The 18,750-nt window shown below is 41.6% G+C and overlaps 1 protein-coding gene across 1 annotated transcript in view; it reads left to right on the top strand.

Annotated features, from left to right (window-relative positions):
• The window catches only part of LATS2 (large tumor suppressor kinase 2), a 50,064-nt gene extending 31,545 nt beyond the window's left edge, over positions 1–18,519 (top strand). Inside the window, exons 3-8 of the mRNA XM_065644336.1 lie at positions 3,873–4,005; positions 8,046–9,583; positions 12,329–12,911; positions 13,544–13,726; positions 15,047–15,153; positions 15,896–18,519. Coding sequence (XP_065500408.1) covers positions 3,873–4,005; positions 8,046–9,583; positions 12,329–12,911; positions 13,544–13,726; positions 15,047–15,153; positions 15,896–16,390 — 3,039 coding nt within the window. The 3' untranslated portion in view covers positions 16,391–18,519. The remainder of the gene's footprint in view (positions 1–3,872; positions 4,006–8,045; positions 9,584–12,328; positions 12,912–13,543; positions 13,727–15,046; positions 15,154–15,895) is intronic.
• Positions 18,520–18,750: the final 231 nt, after the last annotated feature.

Consider the following 18,750-nt stretch of genomic DNA (forward strand, 5'->3'; position numbering starts at 1 on the left):
TTTACTACTCTCTCTAAAATGTGCTTAGAGTGGCATAAAATCAAGATATCTATCTGTTTTGGTGTAGCTGTGCGCGCTTTTATCCTTGCACAGTGTCTCCCTCTTGTTTCCTCAGCCATTCTACTGTCTACAGTATCAGTTTGCAAGATTTAGGTATTGATTTCTCTCCTTGAGCCATTCTGCTGCTTCTCACAAACACCTTCCATCTCACTTAAGCCTCTGCTCTCCAACAAGTGCAATTCCTGATACTGCTTAATCCATCTTCTGCCATTCTTCCCATCCTTCAAAACAGTTCTTACATTGATTTCCAGCCCACGCAGCCCAGGCTCTGGCCCTTGCTGCCAGCAGGGAACCACCTTCCCCTTCAGCAGGCTGCTGGAGAACAGCCCTTCGCTGCCTTGTCCCAGCTGTGCTCCCTCACTCAGCACAGCTCTTCTCTGCGTTGTATGGAGGAAGGAGGAGGCCACCAAGCTCCATTAGCCAGTGGCCACCTCAGGCACAGAGCGCACCCTCCATGAGCATCAGCCACGTGTCAGTTTTTCCCCCATCCCTAAAAAAAGGTGCTGGAATGAGCAGAGCCCCATTCGTGTGGCTGCCAGAGAGGAGAGAGCTGTGGGCATGGAGGTTGGCAATGAGAAAAACAATGCAGAGAGGGCCGAAGGCCAGCTTAACAGTGCTGGAGCTTCTTGTTGCCCTGCACTTGCCTGGAGTATTGCATGGCCTCAGAGGGATTTCACTCCTGAGTAGAGACTGATGATTATATGTGATCTGGCTCTGAGAAAAGCCCTTTCCTTTTGTAAGTGAAATGTTTATTTTTTTGTCGGTCATTCTCCATTTGCTTGGAGATGATGCGAAGCTTTCGTGAACCAGCATCAGAAACTGGAGCTATTTGTGTCTCATGATAGCTACAGGGGAAAGGGCCAAAGCTATGGGAGGGTTGATGTACAGGGGCATCACAGGTGTTCTTTTGAACCACAAGAAACACCTTACTTCATTTTTTCCAGCAGTAATGTAAGTGCTAAGCAAACAAGGTGTGTAATGAGGAAACTCTTTGGAGGGTGAAAGATGAGGAGCGGTGAGCTGGAGCTCAGGGCTGCTGCTGCACTGGGGGCTTGCGGGGGTGAGATTCCAGTGACATATCTGCTGGTCCCAAGCTCTTGCTGACCCTCTTAGGTTATTGTGCATTCCACGGTTAAATGTATTGGGCTTTTCCCCTCCCATCGTTGCCACTGAATTTTAAATATGAGTCCCCTAACCTACCTGCTGAAGCTAGAACATTCAGCTTTAAATAGACGATAGTCTTTTTTACTTTGCTTTTCTGATGTAGGCAATGGCAAAAGAGGAGAAAGTAGTGCCACAGTATGGAGGGGGTAAAGGATTGGTTTTGGATATGATATCACTGTGCTCGTGATAAAAAAATAACCCATTTTAACCTCTGAATTGTATTCAGCCAACACAGGTAAGAGAGGGAGAAATGGATTATATGGGCTGGTTTAGTAATCATTAAGATAATTGTTTACCCAGCATTTATTCTCTTGGTACTGCATTACAGGCAAAACTGAAAAATAAATCCCAATGTCCAAGCCAGCCCAAATGAGTGTATGGAGCACAAAGGAAACTTTAATACTTGTGATCTTGTGATCTAAGGCTGATCCAGCTGGTGTAAATGGGCAGAGAGTGTTAAAAGCCCTGCAGAACTGGGCTGTAAAGCCCAGAGTCCCTGGATGATGAGAATGCTGAGTGTTAGGATGCAAATTTCCTAACACTTTATTTTTTCTTCTTTGGATATATTTCTAAAGAGGGGAAAAAACATTGTGGGAAATTCTTTCCTTCACGCATAATAGTTTTCTGTTGATTTAAAATTGCCCTTAGTAATATATTGATGCCAGTGAAATATTTCAGCTATAGGAAATGTGAAACCATCTACTGCCTTTCTATGAATTATGAGTCATAAGTTGTATGAAAAATATTAAAACTTGCTATAGCTATTCCCCAAGCAGAACCTCTGAGTAACGGAGAAAATGCTGCCATTCTGGGGGGAGTAGGAGGGGACTGAGCTAAGCGAAGCAAAATGCCAAGTGCCAGCATGTGGTTCTGTGCAAAGTGTGAATTAGTGTCGTCTGAGATGATCCTCCCTTGCAAAATAAACGGTTGGTGAGTATGTTACTTGTACTTGCAGTTCAGTTGAGCGAAGTTGCTCTTTGCTCCCAATGATATGGGAAAGGGTCATATGTGTGGAGGTTACCTGAGTGCTGTCTGGTGCGCAGAACTGCTCCGTGGAAAGCGACGCGTGTGCCAACCGGCTGCCACAGCTGCAATCAGTAAGCCAAGGCAAGAGGGCACAAACTGCATCTGATTCAGTGCTCAGTGGGCAGACTGTGATGACAGGATTCCCCTAAAAATGGCACTACAGTGGTAAGATAATAGGATACTGATGTTTGCAGGCAAGTCCTTGATGAGGACATAAACTTCATCCAACTTGAGCCATGTTAAGAGCCAGGAGTCCAGTTCAAATTAGTCCTCTAATCTTTTGTCACCAAAGGTCAGTTTATCTCCTGTTGGATCTACTTTTCTACAATCACCTTTTGGAGGTGATTAAAGAAAACTTCTCAGCACCTACTTTCAACTAAGTGTTTAACTTTTTGGTGGCTGAAGTTCAGCAATGTGAATTTGATGTTAAAGCTCTGGATTTCAGTCCTTCCATCATTTCAGGAAAGACAACGCAGCCTTGCAAGGATTTGTGAATTTTACTTTGCAACCAGAGGCTAGAGTCATTGTTGAAAGGTATTCTGTATACCTGAGCTATAGGTAAATGTCTAAACAAACACCAGAAGAGTGTGACTACTGATGTGGCACTGATCTTTCTGGTGACCAATGACAGAACCCAAGGGAATGGCAGGAAGATGTGCCAGGGAAGGTTTAGGTTGGACGTTAGGAAAAGGTTCTTCCCTGAGAGGGTGGTGGAGCACTGGAACAGGCTCCCCAGGGAGGTGTCACGGCCCTAAGCCTGACAGTGTTCAAGAAGAGACTGGACAATGCCCTCAGACACATGGTGTGAACTGTGGGGTTGTCATATGCTGGGACAGGAGTTGGACTCGATGATCCTTGTGGGTCCCTTCCAACTCAGGACATTCTATGATTCTGCAACTTGTCACCTGTAGAGCAGAGGACACTAACCGTGGTTGTGTTAGCGTAGTTTAACTACAGTATTTGTATTTACTCTAGTGTTAATTTTCATGTTGTGTGTCTGGCACCCATTTTAACTTCTCAGTGATGGACGCGTGCCAAATAAAACACAGCTAAAAAGAGTAACATGTGAAATGCAGTTTGGTGTGCTAGTCATTTTCTGAACAGATAGTGATTGATGTCCCAGCTGCACTGAAAACAACAATCTTTCTTCCCCATTGACTCTAGCGGGGTCAGAAAGCAGTCCCTGCGTAATTAGCTTCTTGTGGTGTCTGCAAGACCGTAAAGCTTTTACCTGTGTTCAGGTGTGACTAAAAGACATGCTCTCAAATACCAAAGCTAAATATTTCATTTTGTTTCATACTATGTCAAACTATGCTGCTTTTCCAGATTTGACTCAAAGTTTATTTTAAGGAATCTTAACGCACACATTTCAATTTGATGCTTCTTTAATTGCCAGAGTTTGGGTAGGCTGTGTTTTCTCTTATTTTCTTCTTTTAATTTTTGAGTTGTATAAGGCATGGAAATATTTTCAAAATATGAGTCCATTTGGCTTCAGGCAGCTGTGATCTGGTGTGAATTATAAAATGTTTCTATAAATGTAAGAACACTTACTGCAATCTAGCCTGCAGTACAGTGCTTGTGTTTTATCTCAACCTGATTGAAGTCTTGTTTCCTTTATACAGGAGATGGCTGTCCGGGCACTGAAGCAGACAGGTAGCAGAAGTATTGAAGCAGCTCTGGAGTATATCAGTAAGATGAGCTACTTGGATCCTAGAAATGAACAGATAGTTCGTGTAATTAAGCAGACCTCACCAGGTAAGCAACAACTTTTTAAAAAATTGTGGTGCTCTTCCTTGCAACAAGCTGGTTTTTAAAGTAGAGTCATTGCTGGTGAGAAGTAGTGGATTGGCAGGGTTCAGTTGTACTCTTGTAGGAGACAGTGACATGAACATGGCCCCCACAAGGTGAGCTGAGCTGGAAGCTGAATGCAACTCACCTTCTTTGCAAGAGCACATGCGTAGTCAACCTTCTTAAACACAAAGCTATTTATCCTTCAGTGCAAATCACCTCAAATCATCACAAGTTTACTGCAAAGTAAAAGCTTGCACATAGGTAATTGCTATGGAGTTGTGAGAGAGCTCACCTCCCAGGAATTAATTCATTTTAACATCCTTGAAAGTACACTGCAGAAATAACTTAGGCCAACATAAAAGAAGCTTTTTCCACTCATTCCTGCTAGTCTGCTTCAGTTCTGTTTCGTGTAAATTAGCAAATGGGAGGATTTGGCTCCTGCATATTCTTCATCAGCAAAGATCAGACCACAGCTGACAAAAGGCCTTGCAAGAGTTGTTTCCATTCAGATATTCACAGTTAACAGCCCTGCAGAATGCTTTTGGTTTGTGATCAGGATACACTTGGGTTTGGATAGAGTTTGTTACTTTTTATCTTCTTTCAGTCTCAAAAATTGGCCAAGCAGACAAATAACCATTCTCTGACTGGCTGAACCTGTGTGATGACGCAGTGTGACACGCTGCAGAGGGGTTAGTGGGCAAAGGGTTGAGCTGGTTGGAGAGCTGTTGTCAGCGTCCTGTTTTGCTGGACAAGAAACTTCTCTTGTGTCAGTGGCAACATTTAGACTTAAAAGATCTTGTCCGTGTTGGACTAGCTGAAGCTAACAAATCCATTCAATCAATCTGATTACTGTAGTACGACCATAGTGTGGTCATAAGTTTACTGGGTGCAAGTGATTTCCATGTGACAAATTTTTCTCCTGGGCCACTGCAGCACCACCTTCTTCCTTCTTGTCTCTTGATAAAATTGAAAATCTATGTTGAGAAGGTTGTTAAACTTGAGGTAGTTGATAGAGAGGCATGTCCAGAGGTGAGGAAAGCTGAGGAAGAGAAAACCCATTCAGTTTACAAAGAGAAATCCCTGGACAGGAAGGGGGTATTCAGTAAAGCCATCTCCCTCCTGGGAGACACTGAGGATAGCAATATATAGGGAAGATGGAAAAGGGGAAGGGCGTCATTTTCCAGGTGGTCACTCTCAGTAATGGAGCTTCGAATGTGATGGAAAATGGTGCATGGTTCTGCCCTCTCTATCAGTCTTAGATTTCCTGGTTTATTATTTGTGGAAATTCTGGAAAACTCTTAGAAGATACTTCCTGGAGTGTTACCCTGCGGGATGACCACCTGACGCCGTGGTACGGGCCAGGTTGCTATTTGGAGAGCTCTGTCCTAATACATGCTCAAGTATGGCCTTAACTGAGCCTTGAGGAGAATTTAAAATAGCTGAACTATATTTTGCTTTATATTATAAAGGCTTTATTCCTTAAAGTGAAAGAACACACCCAGCCCTAAAGAGCATACATTTCCTCTGAAAGGGTTGCAAAATCTTTCCAGGGTAACATTTTAAACACTCAGTTATCTTTCGTTTTCATTTGGTTTTGCTTTCTTAACATTCCAGTGCATGCAGCTGTTTTGAATATTTAATCTTTGAGGCTGAAGATCCACCTTTACTTTTAGAATATGTAGAATGTAAAACTTAAATATCATGCAATTGATGCTTGCCTGCCTCAGGTGCCACAAAATCTTAGTGATTTTGTTTGGTGTGGTATTGTTTGTGCTAGGATAGCATGGGTCTCCCCTAGTTGATTAGGAAGCATGTAATGCTACTTAAGAACTTTTCATTTGCAGTTTGCGAATTTATATCTGTTTTTAAATTCCATGTATTTGTCTATGGAAGTAGATTTTTAAATTATTCATTTTTGTCCTGCTTTAACTTCAGTAGTAAAGCTTATAAGAGTTTCAGCATATTGTAACACCAAATAAAACTTACTGGTATTAATGTGGGACAGAAAGCTATGTATAAAAACAGATGATCCCATGAATATAGTTGATTAATCTTAAGAACACACTCTGATCTAAAACCTTGACAGGCAGGAGATCATCATAACAGTTACCATGTTAGATAGGAATGTGTGGAAAAAAAAAATGATCTGCAGCTCAGCTACTACGTTTGGTATCTTCACAAATCCGAATATTCCTCTGTCAGACCAGAACAGACTTACTGGTATACAAATGCAGGAGGTGGAGGTCATATCTCTCTTGACATCAGCAAGATTCCTTGCACAGCTGAACTTGTGTCCCAAAGGAGGACAACTATTGCTGCTACTTTCCTTTATGGCCTCTGATAGGGAAAAACAAGGTCAGTTTGCCCCGGAAGCTCAGCATGAATCCTACTGACAGAGATGACAAATGAGTCTTATGGCTGCTTCCCACTTCCAGGCCAGAGTAGCTACTACTTAGGACACTTTGGGTTGTCACAGCCTCATCATTGAATCTCACTGTGTCCCAACAGATGAGCTATCAGGGAGTGCTGTGATAAGTACAACCTCGGTAAGCATAGCCTTGTATTAACATAGGAAAAAGAGCTGCCAGTTATAGATCTCACTTTAAAGAACACTGATTTTTTTTTTTTTTTTTTTTTTTCCAACTTGATTCCATTTCAAAACATTGCATTGTTTATGAAAGTGTAATTTAGTATGGGGGCAGCCTCTTCAGTGTGCAGAGGTGGCGCACAGACCTCTCCTGAGAACATGTACGTCCTTGTGTGTCTGTCCATTTCAAAACATTGCATTGTTTATGAAAGTGTAATTTAGTATGGGGGCAGCCTCTTCAGTGTGCAGAGGTGGCGCACAGACCTCTCCTGAGAACATGTACGTCCTTGTGTGTCTGTGCATAGCAGGGCTGGTGTGTCTGCAGGTGAGGAGTCAACAGCTATGTGCAAGTGTGTGCATCTGGCCCGGCTGGGGCATGCTGTAACACAACCAACCAGAAAAGCTTGCAGTCCAGTGTTCAAGCCTGTTAGCACAATACGGCTGCTCTTGTGGACCTTATGAAGTCAAGATTTTAAAAGGAGGTTTTTCAGGCATATGTGGGCCATGTTCTGTGATTTGTGAAAGCTAAAGAATCAGAGGGGGAACAAAAAAATAGTGACAGCACAGTCTCCCCTTATCTTTTTAACATAGCCAGTGCTTTATACACCTGCAATTTGTCCTCAGATCAGAGACCTAATGAAAAGTGCCATTGACACTTCCAGTGTAGGAATGGTGCTATCTTGTCTCTGCACATTCTTCAAGCTGAGGTTAACATGTTGACACCCTGAAAGATTTGCCTTCCAAACAGATGGAAGATGAGTAACATGAGGGGATACTTTATGTCTGACACATTATAAAGAATACAGGACAAACTGTACAATGCCTTTGTTGCAAATGAAGGAGAGGGAAACAAGGATTTTTGAGGAGAATGATGGAACAGAGAGATGTAAACAGATCCCCAGTGTGAGCAGTGACCTCACTGTACAGAAGATGTGGACTGTGTGATGACTGAGTAGCTTATAGTGATGTTGACTAAGTTGTATTGACAGTCCTTCCGGGAGCTTTTTTTCTCCCACTGGTGCTGTACTTAACCCCCTGCTCTGTAGCTTTCTCCTATCTGTGAGGAATGACTGGTAATACTGGTCCAGCTTTAAAAAACAGGCTGTAGTGTAATCTGATGATTTCATAGTTAAGGAATTTGTGCTTCTATTTTCATTATTTGATAGGACTCTCTGATGATTCCTGGCATGAGCAGTGTTGTGGGCCAGTAGCTCGTTATCAGTAGTACTTGGCACCTATAACTTTAAATGTTCAGAGTGCTTAATTTAGATTTTGGAAGGTGTTTTTATAACGCATCCTCCCTACACAGTGTATGTGCATGTGTGTGTACGTCTGTATGTATAGATGGATGAGTAATGCAAAGTAATTTGTTCACCTGAATTGTTTCCTAACATTCTTCTGTGTTCTTTTTATAAAGGAAAGGGTATTGTGCCAAATAACGTAACCCGCAGGCCAAGCTTCGAAGGATCAAATGAATCTTTTCCGTCCTACCATCAGATTGGTAACGCAGCATATGAAGGGACAGGCTTTGGAGCAGAAGGTGCAAATATGCTTACTGAAGTTCCCAGGCCGTACATGGACTATTTAATCTCAACTTCGCAGCCTACAGCTATGAATGCTCCTGTGCAGCGACCCTCTGGAGTAGGCACTCACAGCACACCAACAAGCCATCAGCAGAAAACATACCCTGCAAATATTGAGTCTTCTGTGATTAATTATCCGGTGGCTAATCACAGCAGTCAAGCTTTGCAGCTGCAGGCATCCCACGGATCCAGCAGCCAACATTACAATAGGCAGCACATGATGGTGCAGGGGGAACCTATGGGGTATGGTGTTCAGCGGAGTCCATCCTTCCAAAACAAGATGCAGCAGGAGGGAGGATACACCAATCTCCCAAATAAAGGGGCAGTTGTTCAGAATAATTCTGGTCACGCATTTCAGCAGGCACCAGCAAGCCTGTACATATCACATTCTCATCACAAACAGACAAGTCCTTCTTCTCATCAAATACATGTGATATCCAGAGGTCCAGCCTTTACTAATGATTTTTCAGACAGTCCACCACAAAATCTGTTAACTCCGTCTAGAAATAGCCTAAACATGGACCTCTATGACATGAATAATCCTCAAGTGCAGCAGTGGCAGGCAGCAACACCATCACGCCGAGATTCTTTACAAAATCCAGGAATAGAAACATCTCCACGGCAACACGTATCCTTCAGACCCGATGCCACAGTGCCGAGCAGAACAAACTCATTTAACAACCACCAGCAACAGCCACAAGTGTCAGTGTCTATAAGACAGGTCCCTCCTGGAAAACCTGATCCTTCCATTACGTCTCCAAATACGATCACAGCAGTCACATCTGCTCATATTCTCCAGCCAGTGAAGAGCATGCGAGTGATGAGACCTGAGCCCCAGACTGCAGTGGGCCCTTCCCACCCTGGCTGGTTACCTGCGCAGGCACCGGCTGTGGATGGCTTGGAGATCCTTGAGCAGCACGTGCCACCCGTTGGAGCAGCTAATGCCTATCAACTAGATGTGGATTATGGTAACCAGGAACTGCGGTGTCCACCGCCACCGTATCCCAAGCATTTGTTACTTCCCGGTAGCTCTGAGCAGTTTGATATCAACTGCTTATGCATGGGCGTGGAGCAGACCCTCCGTGTGGTCCCCAATTCAACGTGCAATAAGGCTGAGGAGAACAGTGAGCGAAACGATAAAAGCAGCAAGAACGTTAAAGCTGAAAAAGCAAGCAAAGATAAAAAGCAGATTCAGACATCTCCAGTACCTGTGCGAAAAAATGGCAAAGATGAGGAAAAGCGAGAGTCCCGAATAAAGAGCTATTCACCTTTTGCCTTTAAGTTCTACATGGAGCAACATGTTGAAAATGTCATAAAGACCTACCAGCAGAAAATTAACAGAAGGTTACAATTGGAGCAAGAAATGGCTAAAGTAATTCTCCTTGTTTTGTTATAATAAAAGCTAATGGGGTCAAATGGATTATTACTATTTTTAATCATTAAAAAAATTGGTAAAGGCAGACTCCAGTGGAAGTAGCAGGTATCCAACACCTCCCTGTACCAGACTATTTTCACTCAGGAGCATGGAGTAAGGTCTGGGAGGCTGTTTGAAAAACCTGAGCTGTGAAATAATCTGTTACCTTCATACCAGAAAAGTAAAATGAAGCAAAACCCTCATAGTAGGAAAGCATTAGATTTGCTTAGGCAAGAACTCAGAAGCCAGGTTTGAGGCTGAGATAACTCTGGCAATACCTCAGAAGCTCTTGCAAAACCCTGAGGAGGTTTTCTCACTGCTCCAGTTCTTCTTCCTTGTTCCACGATAGTCACTTATTCACCAGAGCCATGGTCCTACTTGGCAGTGTATTCACTGTGCCATATTTTCAGATGAATATGTAATACTTGACTGGAAGTTATCTGTGGAACACATGTAAGTAATAATATCATGCAAGTAATCATATCTTGGCCAGCTTGAACTGTTCGTGGGACCCTTGCTGGAGCTTGTTCTAGAAGCAGGTCTCAGGGAGCTTCACTTTTTGAGTGAGTGAAAGAGTTACTTTCATGCCTAATTGTAGCACTCAAACCTAAGCTGATTCACCGATAGGGCTGCTTAAAACAAAGTGGCTGAGTTCTAATGGTTGCTCTGGCAGTTCTGGTTTTCATTTTTGAATGTGGAAGAGGCTTTTTTCCCAGGCATGACTAGAATATGACTAGTCTACTCTTGTATTTAGGGACAAGCTCTAAGGAAAGCTATTATTAATGCATAATAGGTAATAATTAACTACCCGATCTTCCCTAGTTTCCAGAGTCAATTAAACTGATGCTCACATTGCTCTGGAAAACTCAGCTGTTTGCTTGTTGAGGTTAAAATTAAACTAATATGCTTCTAAACTATCTTGAAAGGTCAGTCATTTTAGTGACAGTTCATAGTTTGTCCTCACTGCAAGTACAGATTGTGTTGCATCACTTGGATTTAGTGAATATTTTTCTGAGTTTGAGATAGGGAATGATCTCTAGAGAAGAAAGAGAGCAGCTAATTGCGTTAGTTCTTTGCTTTGGACTCTTCAGCTTTCCCTCACTTCATAACTCAGAGATAATTCAGATATAAACAAAAACAACTCCTTCCCCTAGCAACCTCATCGCTGACTGGAATAATACACTATGAACTCAGGAGATTTTGGCTGAGTATTGCATTATTCTCAAATTAACCAAGGACACAACAGACTAATTATTTTACCTTAAGACAATAAACACTACTATGGATTGATGCACTTGCCTTACATTTTAAAAACAGTATTACCTGTTTTGATTTGGCTGTTGCCTTCAGTCGGGAAATTCATCCTACCTGTTCCGCAAGTTTCTGCAGAACTCCTCCATGCTTTATTCAAGTAGATTTCATTTTTATACTGTGGGGATCTCACTGAATGGTCTGGCTGCCCACATTCATCTTTAAAGACCTAGACCAGAGATTTGAAATGAAATCAATCTAAGCAGCAGCCCTGTGGGTGTATGCTTGGGTGTCTGGCCTGCTAATCAATCAGTTTCAACTCCTTCCACCCTCCTCCCATTGCCCCTTCCCACCAGGCACTAATCTTCCTCTCAAAGTGCTTCAGTTGATGCCAGTTAATTCAGGACTCTGGAAATCAGGTGTGCAGAAAGAAAGGGGCATGCTGCAGAGGATGAGCTGTCTGAGGATTCTGGGGATCAGCCCGCAGGGTTCTGCTGGTGGAGGCCACCAGTGACTCAGGGGAGGGACAGGAACCAAAATTGGCAGAGCTATGTCTTGATGGGTAGGGAAACTCTGGCTGGATACTGCAGCTTCTCCCTTTTTCAGGTGGTCTCAACCCACAGCCATGTGAAATGTTACTTGGAGGTTCTCTGGGGACAGGAGGTGGGTGGAAAACCCTTAGCTTTTTTTACAGCTTAGGTGCAGAGGGGAAACAATACATTTGGTGGAAATAGCACCAGGGTCTGGGCTGCAGTGTCTGGGGAGAGGCCAGAGTTGAGGGTTACATGCATGTGTTCTGGGAGGGAGAAGGGAGAAGTTTATAGAACAGATGGTTGGGAGAGGTACAAACCTTGAGAGTGGAGGCTGTATATGGCAGAGCAAGAAAAACAGTTTCTAAAGAAGAGGTTTCCCAAGGCACTTCAGAATGTGTAGGTCCAAACCAGCTGCTTAATTACAACACAAAAACAAGTCAATCAGCACCCAAGGTAGGAAGTGTTCGTGTGAGTGACCCTGGAGAACCATTCATGAACAAAGTAGCCTGCTGCATCTAGGTTTACATTTCAGTTTAAATTAAGCTGTAGCTGCAGCGTGCATATATAGAGTGGAGTGCAGTGGCGAAGCATACATTTGAAAGGTGTAAACCAAATCTCATGATCAGGCTTGTTGTGTTATATTCCCCTCTCTGACAGTATTGCCCCATGCCTTTTCATTCAGTCAAATGAGGAACGCAGGCAAATCTCATATATGGCAAATTCAGGTAACAGGGCACAGTGAATTTGCAGATATTTCAGAAATACCTTAACAGACAAGAGGTAATATCTCTCATGAATATCTATTTTTCTGGTTCTTGGTTAATTTTCCTGAGAAGTGTGTTTTGGGAATGCTAGTTTATTGTTCTCTTGCTACGAATGTAACAGTGCCAGCTCTTACAGTTTGCTTTCCTTTGTAAAGGCTGGCCTTTGTGAAGCAGAACAGGAACAAATGAGGAAAATTCTCTACCAGAAGGAGTCCAACTACAACAGACTGAAGAGGGCCAAAATGGACAAATCTATGTTTGTGAAAATCAAGACTCTGGGGATCGGTGCATTTGGAGAAGTATGCCTGGCCTGCAAAGTGGATACCCATGCCCTGTATGCCATGAAGACTCTGCGAAAGAAAGATGTGCTAAACCGGAACCAGGTGGCTCATGTCAAAGCGGAGAGGGACATACTTGCTGAGGCAGACAACGAGTGGGTGGTTAAACTCTATTATTCCTTCCAAGATAAAGAGAACTTGTACTTTGTGATGGACTACATCCCTGGTGGGGATATGATGAGCCTACTCATTCGAATGGAGGTCTTTCCAGAGCGTCTGGCTAGATTTTATATTGCAGAGCTCACTTTGGCTATAGAGAGCGTGCACAAAATGGGATTTATTCATCGAGACATCAAGCCTGACAACATTCTGATAGACCTTGATGGGCATATCAAACTGACTGACTTTGGACTGTGTACTGGATTCAGGTGGACTCACAATTCAAAATACTATCAGAAAGGTAGTGTTCTTTGGCTTTATTTGTGATGGTATTGCATTATTTATTTTGAAACAAGCAGGTACCTCTTGGCAAAAAGGCCAGCTCAGAAAACAGAGGTGCCTACATCGACAAAGGGTCAATGACAATGGGATGGGTCTGTCTCTCACTAACTCATTCAATTAGTTTGTTTCCAGTTTATTTCTGATACTGTTCAAATCCCTGTCAGTCACCTGGCTGACCACTGCACTAGCAGCAATTTTTCAGTTTATATTTGTTTGGAGGGTCTCTTTTGATGGTGAAATAATTTAATCACAGATCGAAAGTTGTCCACACACTTCCTGTGTGTGCCATTGAGGACTATTGATGTCTGTTGGCAAAAAGGTCATAAACAATTGGTATAGCTAATGTAAATATACTCCATTGTTCTTGTCTCCCATAAGGGAGCATGCTTCCTTGCACTGAGACAGACATTTTGCTGGTTATAGAAAACAAATTGTGAAGAGGAGAGCAGAGGGAAGTGCCTTGGGTTTAAAGCTTAAATGCTAGTCTTCAGTGAGAGCAGAAGATGGCACAACTAGATCTAGATAAATACTTTTCTCTTTGTGTGTGGTGTTTTATAACTGTGCATGTAAACTTTCTCTCCCATTCGTAAGGGAGCCATATCAGACAAGACAGCATGGAGCCCAGTGATCTTTGGGATGATGTGTCCAATTGTAGATGTGGAGATAGGCTGAAGACATTGGAACAAAGAGCTAAGAAGCAGCATCAGAGATGCCTAGCCCACTCATTAGTTGGAACCCCTAATTATATTGCTCCTGAAGTCCTGCTTCGGAAAGGTAGATAACTTGTATTTTTCTCTTGTTTAAGTGAAAATGGATGCTTTGAAATGCTTTTCTTTCTTTCTTCTTTTTCTTTTTCTTTTTTTTTTTTTTTCCCTTAAATAAGTTTGCTGCTTTGGAAGATAGTCATCTTGAAGGCCACAAACACTTAGCTCAGATTAAGGAGCTAAAGGTTAAGGATTTCTCTGCATGCTTCACTGTTTAGCATCACATTGCTGACACTGGTGGTGGTCATACTTTGTGTGCCTGTGTATATCTACAGTCTGAGGCCTTTGAATGAGACTGCTAATAAATGTGTCAGATGATGTTGGCAGTGATATTTTGCAAGTATAAAGCAGATTGTCTGTGCTCATGGAGTACAGCTATGACCGCTAGCTAGTTTACGTAGACCAGTTAGTAGCCAGCTGATGGTTCCGAATTACTGATTCAGATTGGCCACTTATAATATGGATGATGGAAACTTGTGGAAACATGTCCTTCAGGTTCCCATCCACAATCTTGGGGAAAACCAACAGAAAGTCTTCCACAGTTTATGCTGGACACCCTGCATTCAAAATCTCAGCCTGAGGAATTTAGACAGTCCTTGGCGGCTATCCATGCAGAACAGATATGGTCACTATAGTAAGGAAATTAGATGTTCAAAGTTGTCTACAAACCAGATCCTAAGCATGATCATTCTCAAGTTGAGAGATTTCACATTGGACCCTGCATCATCCAGTGACACAAATTTCCTTTGAAATCAGTGTTTAAATCCTCCATTCCTTTTCAGAAATCTCAAACATATACGTTGTCTTGTCACAGCAATTAAGTGTTTGAAATTGTTCCCCTGTATAGAACTTGCTCAAAAAATCATCTGTGCCTTTCTTCTGTCTCTAGAGCCAGACTGTCTTTCAGCAGCTTTTCAAACTCGTGGTGTCACCTCCACTGAACCTACGGGGAACATCAGTCACTGAACCTTTTTGTTATTCTTTGAGGTCCAGTTTGTGCTGTGTAGTGATGTAGTTGTGGGACAGGGCACAAAAAAAATCTTAATTCTTTCTAATTCTATTATTTCACCACTGGCTTTTGTTGAGAATTAAACTTCTTGAGAAAGATTCCCAGACAACAGGATTAGATCTTTACTGACAGCAGCAGAATTTAGGTCAGCAAGCAGAAGTGACTTTATGATAAAGGTGGATTTGGAGTCCTTCGTTTTTAGGTCACAAATCACTTCTCTGAGAAAAGACAGAAAGGCGTGCTGTGTGTTTTGATACTTGGTTGCAAGTAGCTCTATACACCTTCTCTGTGGGTGGTGCAGGACAACCTTTTGCCTTTCAGGTTACACTCAGCTCTGTGACTGGTGGAGCGTTGGTGTGATCCTTTTTGAGATGTTAGTGGGACAGCCTCCTTTTCTGGCTCCTACACCCACAGAGACCCAACTGAAGGTAAGTTGAAGCAAAATTCCAATCTGTGATAGCAAAATTTTAACCTTTTCCCTTCCCTTCTCCTCCATGCACAGACCTATCCCCTCTTGTTTTACTAGAGAAAGCAGCAGTGATTACAGAAGGCTGATTTTTAAATAGTTCTATGCAGGGACAAATCCTTTCCTAATCAATGAAGATACTGAATATCAGACTAGAACTGATTGGTCCAACTGCATAGATGGTTATTAGTTTTGTGAGTCTTCTGGGCACAATTCCGATTCCTTAAGCATAAGTTCATCTATCTAAATTCCTTGTAGTGCTTATCAGAATTAAGCTGATATGCCAGTGACAATTACATTTGGCAATGTGTTTCAGAGTCAAGCAGTGAGTAGTTTTTTATTAGAAAGAGTTTATCTCATGACCACCTTTGCTATTTTACATTTGGAGACAAAATGAAGTAATTCCTTGAAGTCATGTGTAAACTGAACATGTTCTCAAACCTGACTGTGGGAGCATTCAGGAAGGAATTTGCCTATTTTATAAATGGAATTGCTCCTTTTATCTGCTATCTGATGATGTTTCTTGATTAATTAAAATAATTATTAGTAGGCAATGCAATCTAATAATTGGGTTCTTGAACCTTTAAAATAACTATGCAGACTGTGAGTTGACTAGTTATGTGTGTATGTCTCTCCAGTTAATGTTGACCATTGGAAGGGTTTTGTTTCCACGTGTAGGAGTTTAATAGCTTTCTTCCCTCCAGGTGATAAATTGGGAAAGCACATTGCACATTCCCTCACAGATCAAGCTAAGCCCTGAGGCAACTGATCTCATCACAAAACTCTGCTGTGCTGCTGAGGACAGGCTTGGAAGAAACGGAGCAGATGATATTAAGGCCCATTCTTTCTTTCACTCTATGGACTTCTCCACCGATATCCGCAGGCAGCCAGCTCCCTACGTTCCAAAGATCAGCCATCCAATGGACACTTCAAATTTTGATCCAGTTGAAGAAGAAAGTCCTTGGAACGATGCTAGTGGTGACAGCACCAGGACATGGGATCCACTAGCCTCCTCCAATAGCAAACACACAGAACATGCGTTTTACGAGTTCACTTTCAGAAGGTTCTTCGATGACAATGGGTATCCGTTCAGGTATCCCAAACCTTCCGGAATGGAAGTTGGTCAGTCTGAGAAATCTGATGTAGAAGACAAAGGTGTGGTGGATCAGACTGGAGCTTGTCAGCCTGTATATGTGTAAATTATTGTATAGAGTATTCCAGATAAGACTAATCTCAAATCCAGTAGGGCCTTTAACTGATCCTTTAGGAGCTGATCCTGCAGCGCTTGTTCAGATGTAACTTCAGCTGAGGCTGGAGTCGTCCTGGGGAGTCAGAAGCTTGCAGGGCCAGGTCCTAAAAATGGCACTCTTGAAAGTTCAGGTCAGTTTTACTGTAAATAACTTTGTTGATAATTACACTTGAAATCCTGGTCTTCACCAAAATCTGCAAGGCCAGCAGTCTGTCGTTTCTAGGCCTATTTTTATTTGAGGTCAGCATCCCCCTACTCAGATTAACATTTACAGACTTCTGCAACTGTCAGCGTTATTTTTTAAATGAATAAAGAGCACTTATATTTTGTTTATAGCAGGGGGGTTTTTCCTACTAAATTATAGGGATTAACTTTGACAAATCATGCTGCTGTTCTTCTTTTCTACATTTTTATTTTATCCATAGCACTTATTTCACGTTTAGGAAGATGTTTAAAGCTGAAGAACATGTGATGAAAGGTCTCTGTGCAATAATGTAAGAAAGAAAAATGAAAAAAAAAAAACAAACCCACTCTCTAATTTTCTAAATTTACTGATGCCATTTTATTCACACCATGATTTTTGTTTATTATATGTATTTTCCACATTTCAAAATTGTGACATAACCTTAAAGCTGCTTTATTTCTTTCTGCTTATTGGAGTGTAATAGAAAGTGTGAGCAAGTGACAATTTGGGTGTGATTTCATTGTCTAGTGTGTGAAGAATGTTGCATGAGCAGTGTTTTTCTATATGAAATGGCCTTTTCTTGCCATTCACAGGCAGGTCCTGTGGATCCTTTTTTACTAAGGGTCTAAAATTAGACCATTTTAAACCGTGTGTTGATAATATATTGTGTGGGTGGTTTCCTCTTATGATTGTATCCAATATTAATTTTGTAAAACAGATTGCAAAGGTTATAACTGAATAGTGATTTTTGTGGTCTGATGTAATAGATCATTTTAGCAAACATGTATCATCAGCACACACGTTTCCCCACGAAGGATCAATAGCAAGACTGTTCTTAGGAAGCTGATTTGTGGCAACAGCCTAAATCGGGCTTGTTCACATAGCAGGCAGCACACTGTCCGCTGTTTAATGCTGGCAGTGATGCAGAGCACCGATACTAACGTATGTGGCGCAATGTCTTCAGACCAGAATGTCCAGCGCTGTGCTTCTGTAACACGTCTGGATCCTGAGAGCGATAAGGCTGATGTCGAGTGCGTGCAGCTCCATGGACATCTACAGAACCTGGAGGTACGTGGCTTTTCCAGACGTCAGGTCCTTACATGTGACTGGTTGTGTATCCGCTTAGGATCCTGATGTTTTAGGCACTGACATCTGAAAACGCTGGCATTGTTCATAGGTCATTCTGTCCTGTTGTCTATAGATAAAAATGTTGCTGTGATGGAGCACAATAGTCCTGCGTTTCTGTCAAATTATAGGCATACTTTGAAATATCAATTCTTAACTATGTTAAAATATGCATTTTTCTTATATGTATAAGTGAGAATTATTCAAGGTGATATCAGAATGCTAAAGATAATTAAGCCATACATATTTGCATATATATTATATATAACTAAATAAGTAAACACACACAAAAATTCTTAATTCAGATTAGTGTAACAGTCCTATTTAAAGTGATTGACGTAATAACATTTGAGGAAAACACTCCTTTAATGTGTTTTTGCTTTATTTTATTTTTAAATCTGGAGCTTCATTATTTTTTCCGTATATTATTCCACATATTAATCCTTAATATTTTAGCATATCCTATTCTATCCATTGTTTAGATATCTAAGCAACAACATATAAATACATCAGCCTAAACTAAACGAAAATGATTGTGTATTTGTTTACATTTGTATGAAAGGAATGTTCTGAGGTATGCAGTGCTTGTGTTGTGACAGTTCATGTAAGATTCAGTATTACTGCTTTTTTATATAGTAATGCCATTTTTGTTATTTACATCTATCTGACATTCTTTCATGTGGTAGGTTCTTTCTCAGGAACTCAATTTAACTGTTATTTATTGATATATCATTGCCTTTGAAAGCTTCTACTGGCACAATTTATTAAAAATCTGAATCAAAATCTAAAATGAGTTATGTGTTCTTGAAAAGAATAATTTCTGCCTGTTTTAAGACAGAATTTTAATGGGTTTCGTTTTGCAATGTTAGTGATGGGTTTGAGTTACTCTCCTGCAGCAGTTGATGTGGGATCTCTGGGTATGTTAAGACAATTTATTCAGTCCTCATGGCCCTTGAGAATAAGGGGTGGAATTTCCAGGTGGAACTTACTTTGATGTGACC

This window comes from Caloenas nicobarica, chromosome 1, assembly GCF_036013445.1.
Source record: "Caloenas nicobarica isolate bCalNic1 chromosome 1, bCalNic1.hap1, whole genome shotgun sequence".
NCBI lineage: Eukaryota > Metazoa > Chordata > Aves > Columbiformes > Columbidae > Caloenas > Caloenas nicobarica.